Below are 18,445 nucleotides of genomic sequence, written 5' to 3'. Positions count from 1 at the left end.
CTGGACCACTGTGCTGAGTCAAATGGCATGAGGTTTAACAAGGCCAAGTGCCGGGTCCTGCACTTGGGGCACAACAACCCTGTGCAGTGCTACAGACTAGGAGAAGTCTGTCTAGAAAGCTGCCTGGAGGAGAGGGACCTGGGGGTGTTGGTTGACAGCGACTGAATATGTGCCAGCAGTGTGCCCAGGTGGCCAAGAAGGCCAATGGCATCTTGGCTTGTATCAGAAATGGTGTGACCAGCAGGTCCAGGGAGGTTATTCTCCCTCTGTACTCGGTACTGGTGAGACCGCACCTTGAATCCTGTGTTCAGTTCTGGGCCCCTCACCACAAGAAGGATGTTGAGGCTCTGGAGCGAGTCCAGAGAAGAGCAACAAAGCTGGTGAAGGGACTGGAGAACAAGTCTTACGAGGAGTGGCTGTGGGAGCTGGGGTTGTTTAGCCTGGAGAAGAGGAGGCTGAGGGGAGACCTCATTGCTCTCTATAACTACCTGAAAGGAGGTTGTGGAGAGGAGGGTGCTGGCCTCTTCTCCCAAGTGACAGGGGGACAGGACAAGAGGGAATGGCCTCAAGCTCCACCAGGGGAGATTTAGGCTGGACATTAGGAAAAAATTTTTCACAGAAAGGGTCATTGGGCACTGGAACAGGCTGCCCAGGGAGGTGGTTGATTCACCTTCCCTGGAGGTGTTTAAGGCACAGGTGGACGAGGTGCTAAGGGGCATGGTTTAGTGTTTGATAGGAATGGTTGGACTCGATGATCCGGTGGGTCTCTTCCAACCTGGTTATTCTATGATTCTATGATTTGGGGAAAATTAATTTAATTTATTACCAATAAGATCAGAGTAGGATGATGAAAAATAAAACTAAATATTAAAAACACCTTTCCCCTACCCTTTCCTTCTTCCTGGGCTTAGGTTCCCTAAGTTTTCTACTTCCTTCCCCCAAACTGCGGCACAGGGGATAGGGAAAGGAGGTTTCAGTCAGTTCATCACACATTTTCTCAACCAATCCTTCTCCTCAGGGGGATGACTCCTGACACTCTTCCCCTGCTCCAGCATGAGGTCCCTCAATTGGAGAGAGTCCTTCACGAACTGCTCTAGCACGGGTCCCTTCCATGGGGTGCAGTCCTTCAGATACAGACTGCTTCTGCGTGGGTCCTCTGTGGGATCACAAGTCCTGCTAGCAAACCTGCTCCAGTGTAGGCTCTTCTCCCCATGAGCCCACAGGTCCCACCAGGAGCCTGCTCCAGGATAGGCTTCCCATGGTGCCTCCATCAGATGTATCTGCCTGCTCCAGCATGGGATACTGTATGGACTGCAGGTGGATATTTGCTCCACTGTTGACATCCATGGGCTTCAGGAAGACAACCTGCCTTACCATGGTTTTCATCACAGGCTGGAGGTGAATCTCTGCTCTGGTACTTGTAGTACCCCCTCCCTTGCTTTCTTCATTGATCTTGGTGGCTGCAGAATTGTTTCATCAATTCTCACTCCACTCCCCAGCTGCAATTGCTGTTGCCCAGGAGTATTTTCCCTCTTCTTAAATATGTTATCCCAGAGATGCTACCACCATCACTGATGGGCTCAGCCTTGGCCAGCAGCAAGTCCATCTTGGAGCCAGCTGGGATTGGCTCAATCAGACATAGATTCATAGAATCACTAGGTCGGAAAGGACCCACCGGATCATCAAGTCCAACCATTCCTATCAATCACTAAACCATGTCCCTGAGCACCTCATCCACCTGTCTTTTAAACACCTCCGGGGAAGGTGACTCAACCACCTCCCTGGGCAGCCTGTTCCAGTGCCCAATGACCCTTTCCATGGAAAAAATTTTCCTGATGTCCAGCCTGAACCTCCCCTGGTGGAGCTTGAGGCCATTCCCTCTTGTTCTGTCCCCCTGTCACTTGGGAAAAGAGGCCAGCTCCCTGCTCTCCACGATCTCCTTTCAGGTAGTTGTAGAGAGCAATGAGGTCTCCCCTCAGCCTCCTCTTCTCCAGGCTAAACAACCCCAGCTCCCTCAGCCGTTCCTCATAAGGCCTGTTCTCCAGCCCCTTCACCAGCTTTGTTGCTCTTCTCTGGACTCGCTCCAGAGCCTCAACATCCTTCTTGTGGTGAGGGGCCCAGAACTGAACACAGGATTCAAGGTGCGGTCTCACCAGTGCCGAGTACAGCGGGAGAATAACCTCCCTGGACCTGCTGGTCACGCCGTTTCTGATACAAGCCAAGATGCCATTGGCCTTCTTGGCCACCTGGGCACACTGCTGGCTCATGTTCAGTCGCTGTCAACCAACACCCCCAGGTCCTTCTCCTCCAGGCAGCTTTCTAGACAGACTTCTCCGAGTCTGTAGCACTGCATGGGATTGTTGTGGGAAGCTTCTAGCAGTTTCTCACAGAGGCCACCCTTGTAGCCTCCCCACTATCAAAACCTTGCTGCACAAACCCAAACCAGAGACACAGCAGCCCTCAATAAAGATTCAATTCTGCCTCCGAGAATCAAGGTGGGAATGAACCAAGGGAACTGCTCAGTTCCTTTTACCTGATGCTGAAGAGGGTAGTTTCTTGTTTCAGGGCGATTCATCATGGCAGTTTCAAGTTGTGTGTTGCTCCTATTTTAACGGGCACCTACACAGCCACATCCCTTTAGCAGGGTGCAAAGACATCTCTAACTTAAGCCGTCCGTCCCCTCTGCACCGAGGTTTATGCTTGAGTTGGCACAGCTCATCCGTGCTGCCGTGCCCTGTCCACACCATGGCTCCAAGGAACACAGTGATGCCTCCAGCTCCGCAGGGGCCCCTGCCGCCCACAGCATCACGCTGGTTCCCTCACAGGGTGTGCTGTGATGGCACACAGAGTGGTGACAACCAACAGGACAAGCCTGGGGAGGAGGGCAGAGCTGGAGAACATGGAGACCTAACTTCCAGCCCCAGCTTAGGAGAGACTGCTTGAGCAGGGGAGGCAAGCAAGCTCTTTAGCTCGCTGCCAAATCCCTACATTGACAGGCGCTTCCAGCTGACAGTTGCTTGATTTTTTAGTTTTTTTTTTCTATAATGGGATAATTTATTGCAGGTTCTAGAAGGCACTCAGCTGGAGGGAATCCCAGCTTTGGGAGATGTTTTCATAATGCTTTTCTGAAATACTGTGTTTCCCAGGAAATCACAGTGGTCAGCGATACTTCATGCTTGGTTTTGACCACTTATTGGGGAGCTTTTCATGTGTCTTGATGAGGTTGTACAGCTTTTAGTTGTTCTTCTTCTATTTAAATGATAGCATTCATAACTTCCATCTCTGCCATCATCATGCAGCACACAGCTCCCTGTTCTAGACCCCTGTCGGAGAACAGGGTACTGAGGAGATTCTAGGGAAGGAGGCAGGGATGGGACTAGACTGGAAGAGTGGGAAGTCAATGTGGGGAAGTGGTCAGGAGTGACCTGATGGCAAGTGGTGACGGGAAAGGGACTAGACTGGGGAGCCTGTAATTAAAAAGCCAGAAGTAAAAGGGGCAGCTCATGGAGCTTTTCTTGTGAGGCAGAGAGTGAATCCTGGTGAATAAAGGGAACTTTTGACTGAGCACCTGCAGCCTCAGTCTGCACCGAGAGAAAAACACCTGATGACAGAGGAATCAGCAGGAAGGGATGAAGCTGTGGCTGGAAGGAGATGAGGTTTGTGCAAGATATTTCACTGCACCGATGAGCACGTGGGCCTGTAATTTCAGCACAGTGAGAATCTACCACCTCTTCAGTCAAGCTCTCCAGCCTGCCCAGCCCCAGAGCCACAGCACACGGCTGACTGGAGAGGATCAGCCCCAGCAGCAGGTGATCACCCACCTAAAGCAATAGGGGTGAGGGAGTCCCTCCTCCCACACTTGGCACAGGGGCAGAAGAGGTGCTGTTCAGCCTTTCGTGCATGCATGCCCTGGAACAGCCACCACAGGCGTGTCTGCTCTCTAATGGGCCACTTCTAGCCCCCAGGGATCCAGTCCAGGGCACAGAGTGCCATGTCCTGGGTCCATCCAGTGGGCAGAGACCCCAGGACAGAGTCTGAGGTTAAGTCTGGTATGGGGAGCCTGCTCTTTCCTCCAAAAGTAAAGCAGCCGATCAGGCACGCTTCCAGTCCCCGAAGAACTTGGATAGCGACAAGCAGAGAGAGCAGAGGCTAAGCACCATCCCCAATACCCAGAAGTCCTATGCACTTTGGAGTAGCCACCATTACTGGTGCTGGTGTCCAGCACCCCCTCCATGCCCACCCCAGCACCGATCGATCGCTGCCGAGACTTGCAAAGTGGGGGATTTGCAGGAGACAAGGATGCTTAATTACAGAGCAGCCCTGGAAACCAGCAACGGCAGCGGCACTGTGGCCAGGAGGGGAGGCAGCAGGGCTGTAAATAGAAATTGCGGAGGCAGCCGCAGGGAGCAGAGTGAGGAAGGCTTCTGCGCCTGCATCGCTCTGTCTCCTTCCTTTCCCTTCAGCTCCTCTCACCTCTCCCGGCCACCCTGGCTCCCAGCACAAACCGACGTGTGACAGGCAGACCCAAGGCTTGGCTGGGATGCAGCAGTTCTGGAGGCAAAACAGCCTCTCCCGGCAGAGAGGTGGTTGTGTGAGGCCCCAGTAGCCTCCTCCATCAGAAGCCACCTCCTGTGCAAATGCATGAGGAGGGTCAAAGAATCACTTCGTCCAGTGAGGAGACCGAGGTGAGATGGATGTGAGGCCAAATCACCCCATCTACACTCCTCAGTCTAAGGAAAACACAGGATGCCAGTTGTCTGAGTCCCCATCCCAGTGGATTCTGCCCAGGGTGAAGTCTCTCTCATCCCATGCTGAGATCAACATTACAGCTTCTTCCCCAGCAGCAAGAGCTCTGCTTTCAGTATTTTGCAAAGGTTTATTTAAAAATGTTGAAACTAACATCCCACAAGAATTGAATATTTCACGACAAGGAGAAGAGAAATTCTACAAAAATATATATCACAGCGCACAAGGGCAGGGGAGGGGGAAGAGCGAGACTGAGCTGAGGAGCAGGAGGGAGGACAGAGGGAAGGATGAGGAGCTGCAGCGGAACGAGACCAAATGGCAAAGGGAGAACAGAGAGGAGTGGGGAAAGCGAAACAGCAGGAGGGGAGAGAGAACCAGGAGGGAGACTGTGGTACAGGACAGGAGTGGGAAGCGGGAAAACAGCGGGAGAGGGAAAACAACAGGAAAAAAGGAGTAGACAGCCAGCAGTTGGTGAAGGAAGGGTGCCGCCCTCTGTGGTCTTGCCAAGGCAGGGCCAGGACTACAGTGAGACACCAGCGGGGATGCAGTCAGGAGCTGGAGTTTGGCCCAGGGCTTTTGTGCTGCAGGACTTGGCTCTAAGGCTGTGCCATAGATGTGGTTTGTCAAAGTGAAAAAAAAAACCCGAAACCACAGTTTAATTCAGAACAGTCTGAAGGTGATCGTGTTTGAGAACTTGCAATGAACAAACCGCTCTTTTCCAAGCATTTTTCCTTATTGGGAAAGGGACTGGGGAATGAAGGGACCAGATTTGCAAGGGCACTTAGGTGCCGTTGAGGAAGAGGTAGATAGCCCTCTCTGAAGTCATGGGATGCTTGGCTGGATGTGAGTCTCTGGAATATGGACTGGAGGAGCGGTGAGGAAGCACACACTAGAGATCTGCTACCCTCCCTACCAGCCACAACCAACCAGATGGGAAAGCCCAAACAGGATTTGGCCTTGTGGTCATGCCATTCTGCTGGGTAAATAAAGGGAGATCCAGTTTCTGCTCCAAAACAATACAGGGCAGAAGGGAGAGATTATCCCCCATCTCTTCCTTCCTTCCTGCTGCACTCACATGCCTGCGTTAACAAGCCCTCCAAGAGCTCAGAAGAAGCTCGGTTCCTTCAACCCACCTAACCCTTATGGATGTTTCCTTCTAACTGCACAGAGATGTTGAGTGGGCTCAGCCCAAGGTTACAAACCATTTCAGTCAGTTTTCCCACACACCTTTCTCTCTGTATAATTTCCCTGGAAAAACTTAGTCTAGATCTTTCTCCTCCAGGCACCTGGAAGACTGGGAAACCTGAAGAGCTGTGACTGAGAAGGGACTGGCCTCTGCCCTGGCTTGGCACTTGGTGCTGTCAAGCTGTCCCTGTGCACCTCTGGCAGAATATCAGCTTGGGTCAGGGAAGAAACTGCAGACATGCTCTGGCTCCAGTGAAGATGGTTTATAAGGCTCCAGCCAAACCCAGTGAGATTATTTATTGACTGGAAGAAGCTTGTATGTCCAAACGTGTGTTTTGAATGTTTTGTTCAGAGACAAAATATAGCAATGAAAGTTGTGGCAGGACAATGAAGTTGTTTCCCATATTAACCTGTTTTGTGTGAGAGAGTCAGTGACTGTGATAAAAATATATTTGGCTAGAAAAATTGGTCTTGGAAAAGATGTTCAGCTTATCCAAGCTTCTGTCATCGCAGGAGTTTTCTCCACTGCATTCTCCAACTTCCCCTTACCACAGCATCTGTGGAAGGTTTCATACCCTGGAGGTACTTTTAACAGAAAGAGAGACATGCTATGGGAAGGAAAAGCGCCAAAACAGTGAATTCTGATTCGTTTGCAGAGTTTACAAAAGTCTGGCTAGCAGAGCCCAGGGCTTCCTTGCATCTAGTGCTGCAAAATGTTTCCACTAAGCCTCCGGCAGTGCTCTGCCACTTTCTTATAGACCTTCTCTCCACGCAGCATATGGAAAGGGAAAGTCCAAGAACAGCCCTTGAAGTGGTAGAGTCTAGACTCTGGCCTTGTTTCAATAAGCACTATTGATCAAAGAGCAATCTAATTAATCTGGTCTGGAGGATTACTTAAACCAGTTGGAGGCATTCTATCGTAAATTGCCAGCAATAAGCTCTGCTGCCTTTTGCAGGCTGCGTGCAGATGTCCTTCCTCAGCACCAGATGTGCCAGCGAGAGGTGGAACAGCCCAGAGATGCCCTCAGCTTGCAGGGGCCATGGTGAGAAGGGCAGCAGGCAGGAGCACACAGCCACCCCTGTCTCTATCCTGTCCATCCGTAGCTTGATTGTCCACTAAAGCCTTGAATGGAGCCTGAATAAGGAAAAGGCTGGGTAATATATCGATTGACAGTAAAGCAATAATATCCCCTGCTATACGCAGAGACTCAGCTGTGCTTAGATTAGAGACCTCCGGAGTCCTTTTCCACCTACATCTTTCAGCCATTCTGGGTTTTTAATAAGTCAGTAATTTTATATGACCTGTCATTTTCTCCAAATCTCTGCTGTTTTTTGTGAAGCTTGTTGTAATTCACCTTCTTATTTAAATGTCCTTCACGGTGAGTCAGATGGGACCCAAGATCACCTAATAGTTCGTCCGGGTATATGGGCAGAACCAGGCACCGTATGAAACTCCCTGTGCTTTGTCCTATAAAGAATAGGCTTCTACTGCAGAGAAAAGGATGAAAGGACCATTTTTTTCCTCCCAAATGACTTTTCTCAGAGACCTTGTCTGGTGCATTAGGGCCTTCCAATTATGGGTGATTTTCCTGTCTGCCACATCTGTCCAGCAGTGTTTGTACAGTATAGGGGCAACCTTGCCTAAATTTGCAACATTTCAGCATGGTGGCTGTCTATGTGGGGGTTTGTGCATTATTTTGAAGGTGTTCACAAAAGCCAAGGGACAGGAACTATTGAAATTAAACTGAAATTTGCCATTTCACACTTCCTCGGAGTGACACCTATGGGTCCACACACAGAAAGAGGTTGAGATGCACTGATCTTGCTCACACAAGTAATTGACGGCGTGGCTGCCTGCCCTACAGACCACCACAACCCTAGACCAAATACTCAGAAAACTGATTTGCACCAATACCTGTGCCACTGGTTTCAACTAGCTGGTTGGGGTCCCCAGCCAGCCTCCCAGCCACTGATGAAATCTGGCACCCCAGATATTCCCTCTCAATTACCCTTGGTGAGCATCTCCTCGTGGGTCCCCAGTCACCTTGCACTCCAGGAGAGACCTACCAGCAGCACATGGCAACCCTCCAATTCTTCCCAAGGTCAGCTCTAAACGGCTCTTTGTCATCCCGGGTACAGAGAGTCACGTCTGCTGCTTGTTGCCTGCAGCATGAGTGTCAGAAAGGAATTCCCTACTTCAGCCTGGAAAAACTCAAGATGTCCGTGCCCAGCTATATCTGCGAGCCATGTTTTAGCTCCTTTGCCACTATCCCAATGTACAAGACACTTGCTAAATAATTAAGAGGCAGAGGGCTTCACCTCAGGTTTTCTGAAGAACTTCGCCATAGAGTGATGTTCTTCAGAAAAACCTTGCTGGAAGAGGATGGAGTGGGACAGTAAAGAGGTTTCCAAGAGAACAAAATTTTTGAAAAGCTAAAGGAACATTTTCCAGCTTTAACTGGCCAGAGAAGTGGTGGGAGGAAGAGCTGAGAGAAAAAATGAGGGATGAAGGATGAAGAAGGATACAGCTGAAGAGAAAAAACAGAGGGGTGTTAGGCAGAAAGAAAATGGGAAGATGTGTCTTCTGTCTAGGGGAGGAGGTAATGTTTCCTTCAGGGAAGTGGGTTGGTGAGGTGGGGCCAGCTGCTGTGTAAGCTTCTACTGCCCAAGCTTCACCCGCCCTTAGGACCCTTGGGAGGACCCAAGCCTTGGGAACAGAAGAACCTGCCATGACCTGAGTCCTGGCTCAGGTGAGACCAAGCCCCAAATGGACAATCCTGCAGCCACTGAACTCCAGATGTTCACTTCAAAGAACACGACATGGGAAGAGACACACAGAGGGATTAGGGCTTATGGGGACAGGGGTATGCCTTTCCACCTCACCTACCCCTGATGTTAGGCATGCACTGGTGAAAGTCACAGAAATCCAAGTGTGTGTGTGTGTGTGTGTGTCTGCACGTGTGCTAGGAGAGGGGCCAGGGAGGCCAAGTTTTCACACCACCACCAGCTGTCTTCCTTCCCACCATCCTGCTCTCTCATCACCCTGTCCTGCGTGGGTGGAGAGGTCCCCAGCATTCCCCCAGCGGGAGGCTAAGGAGGCCCAGCTCATCTGTTTGCCCAGGTATGCCCTGGTGGAATTAATTAATAATGGTGGTGGTGGTGCGCCGTGGCACAAGGAGGTCATTTTTGTCCTGGGGTAGCAGAGGCGTCGGGAATCTGCACTCGCCGGCTGTGACAGGAGGGTGGGTAGTGCCAGCTCTGCCTCTCCCATGATCATCACAGGTTCACCAGAGGGATTCTAGGGGGGAAAGGGAATGAGAAATTAATTAATGATGGGTGCTTATGCTGCTCCCCCCACCCCTGCTAAAGAACCAGAGCCTTTGCCCTGCCTCTGCCACCCACTCCCACCCCAGCTCACCAGCCGCTCACCGGTTGAGCTGGAAGGCCATGGTCTTCCCATGACCTCCCAGTTTCTCCACACCCTCCTGGCCCTGCCTGGACTCCTCTGCCTCAGGCGTGGGGGCCAGGGAGTCACCGTAGGGCCCCAGGATGCTGACGGCGGTGGGGGAGAGGTCTGTGAGGGGCTGCTGGCTCTCCTGTTGCCTCCCACTGCTTTGCTGCCCCGAGTGGCGCCGGCGTTTCTGATTACGGTCCCAGCTTTGGAGAGAGATGAGGGGTGAGATGAAGAATGCCTTTTCAGTCAAGCCCTGGCCCTTGATGACAGAGAGATTCACGGGGATCTGCTGTGCTCAGTGTGAGACCCCAGTGTAGCCACATGCCAAACATCCCAAGGGCTTCCAGCATCACATCTGCACCCCTGGGACAACTGGGTTCCAAGTCTACTTGTCCTGCCCACCCACCTGCAGACACTGGCATGGTGATGGTCTCCATCGGCCCAAACCTCACTCACCAGAACTTGAATATGATCCCAGTGGCAACCAGGACAATGATGATGGAGATGGTGATGGTGACGTACAGCTGGGGATCCACACCTGTGAGGCAGAAGGGGAGAGGTGGGTGTGATGGCCGTGCCCACCCCAGCCCCTGGAGAGCAGCAGCACAAGGAGAGGCTCATGCTGGGATCCTCCTGCATTCTGCAGGACCTGCTCTTGCACGGATGAGGGGAGCAAAAAAAGCCAAGTCCAGATTTACCTTCCCCCCTGGGGCCAAACAAGAAGGGCCGCAGGGTGGCTGGTGTCTCACGCAGGTTGAGCCCCGCGTTGTGCAGGAGCGAGTGGGAGTTGGGCTGAGCTGTTGCCATCCCGTGTGGCGAGACAAAGGTGTATCCCAGCGGTGGAAAGCCGGGGTTGGCCGAGTTGGTGTCCCCTCCATCCTCATCCGACACCGTGGGACCCCAGACGATTGCCCAGGGATACTGGGAGGAGGGCATGCCGTCCTCAAACCCAGACGGGGTGGCGGGACGGGCCCCCGCCGCCTGGCGCCTCAGCCGCACAACGTGCCGCAGCTCTGTCCCCCGGGGTGCCAGGGCCCGCTGGCGTGGCGAGGCAAAACGAGAATCCCTCTCTGGCAGTGAGGTCCTGTCCCAGATGCAAATGGGCCGCGATGCCGAGGGGCTCCGACGGGCACAGAGAGGTCGAGCGGCAGCTGGGCCACGAGAGCGAAGAGACCAGACGCCAGGAGGAGGGACAGCTGAGACCAGGAGGACAAGATGCCAAAGCTGTAGGGAGTGGATGCAGGAGAGGAGTGGAGGCATCCTGCTGTGGGGTGGGGAGGAGGAAGAAGAGACTCTTAGCTGAAATGTGCCTCTGGTCAAAGGACCAAGCCCAGAGAAGCCGGGAGCAGCCCACTGACCATGCTCCCACCATCTTCCTGCATTGCCAGCAAACAGGGGAAGCTGTGAACCTACCAGGCACTGGGCTCCATCTCAGATGCAACAGCGTCTTTGTTCAGCAAGGAGCCTGTGTCATCTTCTTCACTGGGAACCAAAAGGGAGGGGTGTCATTGTGCCCTCACCCAAGAGTGAGCACCCACACGTGCACCCAGATCCTGCTCTCGTGACCCCCATGCCCGTGTGCTCTCCTGCATGGAGGTGCATCATTGCCCAACCCAAATGCCTCCCAGACACACGCACGTCAGCGTATACATGAGAAAGCAAAGAGCAGTCTCTGGAGTACACGTGCAGAGGAACATGCGCAGCTTCCCCAGGGACTCTCCTGTCTGAGGGCCGAGAGGGGGATTCGGCATCTTTGTTTGCTTATCGCTGGAACAAGTCAGAATCTTAATTCCTGTGTTTATTTATAGTGTAGAGCATGTAATCCATTTATTAAAAAAAGAGACTCTTCAGTGTGTGCTAGAGTGAGGGAGCAAGAAGGGAAGCGTAAGAGTGATAAACCAAGAAGATTGAGAGAGTGAATCAATGTGAAAAGTCCAGCCTTACTAAAGAATTCAAGAGGAAAAAAATATGACTATCAAATATTTAGTATTTACTTTCCTCTTAGCTAACACAGAATTACTTTCCCACACTCCTTGTCCTAGTGTCCTCTTTGCCACCCCATCCCTCTCCTTTTTTTCCCACCTCCCATGGCTGAGCAGCACTAGTTAGCAGTGGTAACAGGGAATAAGGATTGGTCCCCCTGGATGGATTTCTGCATCGACCACACACCGCCCTCTGGCATCAGTCAGCGAGGCTGCCCTTCATGCAGTCTGCCCCTTCCCTTGGCTGGGCACCGAGCAGCCCTGGCCCATCCCTGAGGAGCTCTTATGCGCCTGACCCGGGACCGTTTCCGCAACAAAGACTGCACACACGCACGCACACACACATAAAATCATTCAAGATATTCAGCTCGCTCTTTCATCATGAAGGGGAAAGCATGAATGCCAACAACCCACGGTCACGCTGCCAGGATGGAGAAATGAGGACGCTTGGCTGAGGCAGCCAGCACAGAGGCCAACCCCGCACCTCCAGCCCTGAAGCAGATGTGATGCACCTCCCGACTCCCAAGGGATTACTGGCATCCCCTCCCGCTCTGCCCATGCCCTGAACTAAAACCGCAGCCCCTCAGGAATGGGAGGCTTCTGCTTGCTGAGGGCAGAGCCAGGTGCTTGCTGTGGTCAGGGGACTCACTCCCTTGCTGTACACCTGAGGAGAGGGGATGAGAAGAAGGGCACCAAGACTGAGTAGCTCTCTAGCTCCTGCTGCATTAACCGGGGATATTTTTAGTTTCCTTCTGTTAAATATTTAAACAAAGTTCACAGAAAAAAAGGAATTGTCGGCTAATGTGCCCTGCCCTTCCCTCAGGGGCAAGATCAGTCTCAGGAGGGATCCTGAGATGAAGATGAGGAGAAAAGAGCAGCTATTCTCAGCATTTCTTTGTACTCTGCTCCTGAAACTCTAAGCCTTGGAGGGGACTCAGTATTAAAATGCAGCTCTGCAGAGAAGCAGCAGAACAGAGCAAATTTCTTCCGAAGCCAGAGGCTGGCGAGATCTTGGCCATCTGGATTATGATCACGATGCCGTGGAGGATCATGTCTGGCAACACAAATCCGTGACAGAATTTATTTTGGACTTTGGAAAGGCAGGGAATTCCAAGAATTGGGGACCTCCCCGTGTGAGTCCTTGGGTAGGAGGGCACACAAACCACCCAAGTGGTTTCAAGGTGGCCTGGAGTGCCTCGGGCCATGTCCAGGACTCACCAGGGGATGGTAGTTCCCTGGGGCGAAAAGCCTGCTCTGTTTGTGCCGCAGCATTCTCAGTTACAGCTGTGGTCTTGGGGGGAGAGAACGGGGGTGGCTGTTTTACACCACGCAGCAGGAGATGTGGATCTGGACAGTCCCACCCCAGGAGGGGGCAGGTACAGCTAGACCTCAGTATCAGTCCCACAGAGGAATATTTTAAGTGCTCCAGCCCTCCCATACAAGGACAGGCTGAGAGAGTTGGGGTTGTTCAGCCTGGAGAAGAGAAGGCTCCAAGGAGACCTTATAGTGACCTTCCAGTACCTGAAGGGGCTACAAGAAAGCTGGAGAGGGGCTGTTTACAAAAGCTTGTAGGGATAGGACTAGGGGCAATGGGTAGAAATTGGAGGGGTGAAGATTTAGACTAGACATAAGGAGAAATTTCTTCACTATGAGAGTGGTGAGGCACTGGCACAGGTTGTCCAGGGAAGCTGTGGCTGCTCCATCCCTGGAAGTGTTCAAGGCCAGGTAGATGATTCCTTGAGCAGCCTGATCCAGTGGGAGGTGTCCCTGCTCATGGCAGGGGGGTTGGAACCGGATGATCTTTAAGATCCCTTCCAATTCAAACCATTGTTTGATTCTATGATAAGTGAGGCATCCATGTGTAACTGCTAGCACTCCTCCTAACATGGATGGCTCTACCAGCAGAAGTGTGCCTGGATGTAGGTGCACAGTCTTATGGGTTACCCAGCTCACTGCACTCTTCTTGCTTGTTAGGATGTCTTATAAAAGAGACCTCTCTCTCAGCTGAGATTGTGAGCTCCAGCAACAGAACCCCAGCCTAAAGCCTGGGAATAAGAAACCCCAAAGAGCCAAATGCTGAACGGCTTTCACACCTGGTAGTCTGAATTTCAGCCCTACGGAGCAGGTAATGGCTGTAACTGGAGCTGAGGGGAAAGAAGGAGCCCTAGCACTGGCTTCCTCGTGTACACATGATGCTGTGGAGGTGACGGCCCGGACATCAGGTGAATGCCTTAGACCTGAGACACTGCTGTGCACAGGTCCTGGTAAAGAGCAGGTGACTCCTGGTGCCTATAAGGTGGCTCTAGGTGAGTGCAGGACTGCGGCAAAGTCAGCTGGTCTCAGTCATACATGTTCTGGTTTGCTAAACATATCAGGGCTGGAGACTGAGAGTGTGTCCTGCACTAGCACCCCCAGGCAGGGTTACGGAGCTGGGAAGCACGGTTCATCCCATTCGTCCCATAGCATGAATGCCATGAGAGCAAAGGAAGGTTTCAGGTGGAAATGCCAGGCAGCGAAGGCTTGACTCCACTGTGCATGGAGCACTCATGTTCAAAGCAGAGCATGGATGTCCCTGTGGCTTATTGACAAAGCAGCAGAAAAAGCATGTCTGGGGCACTCTGCAGTTAACCACCAGCAGGGGAGATTGTGTCCTGGGCACAGCCCCTGCTGCATTGGAGGGCAAGTGTAATAAATATCTTTCATCCAGGTCTGTACGCTGCTCCCGGTGTGGATGCTGAATAAACTGGTAGATCTTCACAAGGGAGGAGGGGATGTTAAGGTTCTTACCACCTGGATATATAAATCCTAGTATTCATGCACCTTACACCATTCAAGAGGCCTCTGTGTGCCAGAGCAGAGAGACTGGGTTTCTGCACCAGTGCCGTGTGGCATGGCTTTTGCTTTCAGATCTGTCTCCTAGGCTGAATTGTGGTAAAAATGGACAAGGGCAACTCCCAGGGTCCAAAGATGGACTGGTATATTTTCATTTCAGGTACAGAGCCCTCATCACAGTATTCCAGTCCTGTGATGCACAGATGACAAAGTGTGAATGACAAAGCTATTTCCCCAGGGTACTTCATTGAGCTCAGTTTGTGAATCTTGGTGCTTGAAAGCTGTGAGTAAGAATTACTCTGCTTTTTGCTACTGCATATGGACCCCACTACTGGTCCAGACCAGACATCCCTGGGGCTAATCTATTAGGAGCTGCTCTCATCACATTTGCAGGATGGAAGCATGAATCCTGCTGCTGTTCCTCAGCTTCGGAGACCCAGCTGTATTTCCCCCTTTTTTGTAAGTCTGCCATAGCACGGACCTGCTGCCGCTGGGACATGAGAGAGCAGCTCTCAGTAGCCAGACCCCAAAGCATGTATCCCAGCTCACCAATGGGGCTGGGAATTTATCTCCTAACTGATGGCTAGGAGCAAAGCCCGCTGCGCTCCTGCTCTGAGCAGGGAGCTCAGACTAAACCCTGAATATGACACCATGAGCTCCAGAGTTCAGCTGCTACTGTGCCCTGGGGAAGCCCTAGGATTTGCTGCCAGTAACTCCTTCTCTGTGTCCAGGACACCAATAAACCACGGTCCCAAAGATAAATCCTATCCAAATATAAAAGCTGTAACAGGAATAAAAGAGCCGAGGAGCCAGCTGTTTGCAAGCAATAGCCGTGCTGTAGCTCCCTCGCATCAAATGCAATCTGTAACCTTCTGTTACAAAATGCTGAAGTATGACAAATTCAAATGAGGAACAATACTATTAATAAAGAGGGTCACATACTAGCACAATTCACCTAGGCAGGTGGTGTATTCCCCTACTGCCTGGAGCCTCAGCGTCGCCGTATTTCTAAAAGAGAGGCTACAGTTCAATCAGAAGTTATGGGCTTGATGCAGGAAACGAAATTGGTGAAAAGCTCTGGCCTGTGCTCTGCTGTAGGTCAGACTCGATGATCAAAATGGTCCCTCTGGCCTTAAAATCTGAGAATCTCACCGCTTTCTCGATGCCTACCCAAGATCAGCTCTGACTGAAGAGCAATTGGATGAAGCTAAGCACACACAAGCTGTGTTAGTGAGAAGCGGGTAGAGTCTCCCTCCATCCGGGGATGGGAAAGGAGCTGCACCCGATTCCGTCTCACTCGGCTGCCAGATGATGATCTATCTGTATTTTTGTAACATCTCGAGCTTGACTGCTGTGATACTGTGCCTCTAGGAATGAAGCCGTCTGCTCTCAGAGCTCTCCAGCTAGTTCAAAATGCAGCAGTCTGTTTGCTCGGCGACTCAAGCTGCCGGGAATGCATCACCGTGCCCCTCCACACACCACATCACCTCGTCTTTGAGCACAGAGTCCGGTTCAAGGTCTCCAAACCCAGCATTCAAAGCCCAGCATGGGACAGGCCCCAGTGACCTAAGCAATCAATCACCTCTCCTTATGCAGCGATGACCTCACATGACGGATATATTCCACTGGAACAATGAAATTGCCAACCAGTTTGGGGAGAGGGGGAAGGGATGGAAGAAGGGGAAAGAGGCTCATGACCCTGAGGAACAGAACATCCACCGGAGCTGGGCCAAGATGATGAAACTTACTGCCAGATGAAATAACGCTTGCCATTAGCAACCCCGCAGCACCGAGAGCTTCATGCAAATCCTTTCTTCGCCCAGCTCCCCCACAGCAACAATCTCACTCAAAATAGTGGCAAAAAAAAATAAAAATCAAAACAAACCTGAGGAGGACCCAGCCCTCTTTGCAGGGAAAGAACGCTAGGTTAGCTGTCATTCGCAGCCAGCATTAAGGACTACAGTGACAGCTACCGATACAAGACTGATCTGGGACCGTGGAACCTATCGCCAAGTATCGAGCAGAGTGAGTTCAGGCACTGTCAGTGAGACCTACACACACACTATTTGGTGCTTCGGGTGCCCCACACCTATATTTTTCTTAGTGGCCACAAACATCCCAGAGTTCATGGTCCAAGAGGCAGAGATGCAGTCATTGCTCATTTGGCAGCAGGAAGCGTGAAAAAGGGTTGCATTCAGCTGGGTGGGGATGGGGAAAGGGAGGAATCCCAGAGCAGCTGCCCTAGGGAGGTAATTCTGCTGCGCTCAGAGGAGTTTCGGCAGCTGGGAGCACAAATCCGAATGCTGGTACCCTGGGAGATGCCAAGCCCATCTGGGGAAGGAGCTCCTGCTGTGTGCTGGGCCGGGGGCGACAGCTGGCAGAGCAGCCTGAATTTGGGGCCTGACAGTCTGAACGCAGTGGCCCACGTCAGGCTGCTCTACCTGGTGTCTGGGGCTGAGAGGATCGGTGGGAACACCCAGGAGCATCTGGCAGACACTGCTGGAGGGACTGACAGTGCTTGCCCTGCGTTAGAGCAGGTCCTGCAGCGCTCTGACTGCCAGGGGAATTCCTGTGCCACGGTACCAGGGCGAGCACTTACGGCTTGGGTATGGAAATCCTAGGCTGGGGCAGAATCCAGGGCTGGAAAGGAGATAGTGCATTTGGGCATTTTGGTAGGTAGGGGATGGGCGTGCGAAGCTCATCAGTGGTCCTCTGATCTCAAGCCTTCCTGCATCTGGGAGCTGTGAGTGCGGCCCCATTCCAAGGAGCACTCTAGGATGCCGGTCCCCTGCCATCTAGCGCCTGCAATACATGTCATGAGTCTGCCAATCTTCTGCCTCACGGTTCCCTACTGTTCCCGGGCATCCGAGGGCTCGAGGTGCCGAGTCTCCGTACCCAAATCTTTCTCTCTCTCGCACGGGGCACCCTTGGCTGGGCAGGAGGAGGGATTGACCCCTTTCTTGCCTTTCTCCAGCTGCGCCAATTTGGCTGAAGTTGCCTTCCTCAGCGCAGGCTCCGGAGCTCCAGCACAACAGGTCTGTGATGGAGCCCAGACCTGGAGGGCAAGAGGCAGCGATGCCTCGGCTGTGCCCTCTCCCTCCCGGCCCCTCGGGCATCCCCGGGCTGAGAGAGGAGGGGAAGGAGATAGGGGGAAGGAGGCAACCAGCTAGAAAGAGACAGGGCGGCGAGGTGGGGAGAGAGGGGGGAAAGAAAGGGGAGAAAGGACGCGGGGAAGGAGACAGGGGGAGATGACTTGGAGGCAGACACCCCTCGCCCCTGCAGCCCGGTCCCCACCCCGTCCCCCAAACCCGGAGCGAGAGGATGAACTTACCTTGCGGGGAGAGGAGCGGGTCAGGCTGGCGGGGCGGGGGGCTGCGGGAGCGCAGCTGCTGCCGCCGGAGCCTCCCATGGCCAGGACGAAGGAAGGAGAGGAGGAGGAGGAAGGTTCGGTGAGGCTGAGCCCTGGCAGAGGGAGAGGGAGCGAGAGATGCCTTGAAATAAACAGCTGCCGAGGACTGGTCCAGCCCCTCTTTCTCCGTCTCCGTCTCCCTCGCTCGCTGCCTCCCGTTAACCCCATGGCTGCTGGCACCGCCGCCGCGTCCCCCGCCGCAGCCCGCGGGGAGAGCCGGGGGTGGGGGGGGGAGCCGGGAGGGACCCCCGCGTGTCCCCCCGCCCCGCGACCCCCCCCGCCCCGGTCCCGGCTGAGCACCGAGCCCTCCCCGCCGCCCGCCGGACCTGCCCCCGCCGCCCGCTCCCGCTCCCCCGGCTCCGCGGTTATTTCGGGATCTTCACAGGAAGCGATCGGGTTGCCATGGAGAGAGGTGTCTCCAAGGGACCCGTCGCTCCAGCTCCCTCCGGCGAATGCCACCCCCGGACGGGTCCGTTCCCCGAAACCCCCCTCCCACGGGCTCCCCGCACCGGTCCCCGAGGGGAGATGCGACCCCGCGGACCCGCATCCCCGCACCCAGCATCCCCGCTTCCAGCGTTCCCGCATCCATCGTCCCCGCATCCAGCATCCCCGCTTCCAGCATCCCCCGGCCCGCCGCGGTACCGGGAGGCAGGCGGGAGCTCCCGGTGGGGCTCGGTCGAGGCTTACGGGCACGGCGTGGGATGCACGGGTGCTGTGGGAGCAGTGAGGGGGGGGCTGCCCGAGGTGGGGTCCCCCCCCCTCCCAGTGGAGGAATCAGCCCGGTCGTTTGAACGCGTTTCCAAAGCGCGTTTCTGATGGGGATCGATGGGATGCGTC

At 53.5% G+C, this 18,445-nt stretch overlaps 1 protein-coding gene across 4 annotated transcripts; it reads right to left on the bottom strand.

Annotated features, from left to right (window-relative positions):
- Positions 1–4,856: 4,856 nt before the first annotated feature.
- On the bottom strand, positions 4,857–17,896 carry PIANP (PILR alpha associated neural protein). 4 transcript variants are annotated; one of them, XM_069866035.1, is made up of 6 exons: positions 17,531–17,896; positions 10,799–10,867; positions 10,084–10,649; positions 9,842–9,923; positions 9,361–9,588; positions 4,857–9,229 (listed from the first exon to the last, which is right to left on the bottom strand). In XM_069866035.1, exons 2-6 carry the CDS (start codon positions 10,813–10,815, stop codon positions 9,208–9,210), a joined length of 915 nt encoding a protein of 304 aa, XP_069722136.1. In that variant the 5' UTR covers positions 10,816–10,867; positions 17,531–17,896; the 3' UTR covers positions 4,857–9,207. The 4 variants fall into 4 exon arrangements, with proteins under 4 accessions (XP_069722136.1, XP_069722113.1, XP_069722120.1 ...); XM_069866012.1 differs by lacking the exon at positions 17,531–17,896 and adding an exon at positions 15,782–16,051; XM_069866019.1 differs by lacking the exon at positions 17,531–17,896 and adding an exon at positions 15,782–16,051 and having other exon boundaries at positions 10,084–10,646.
- Positions 17,897–18,445: the final 549 nt, after the last annotated feature.

This window comes from Phaenicophaeus curvirostris, chromosome 1 (assembly GCF_032191515.1).
Source record: "Phaenicophaeus curvirostris isolate KB17595 chromosome 1, BPBGC_Pcur_1.0, whole genome shotgun sequence".
Taxonomy (NCBI): domain Eukaryota; kingdom Metazoa; phylum Chordata; class Aves; order Cuculiformes; family Cuculidae; genus Phaenicophaeus; species Phaenicophaeus curvirostris.
Note: the sequence above shows the minus strand (reverse complement) of the source record. Positions and strands in the feature narration are given on the sequence as shown.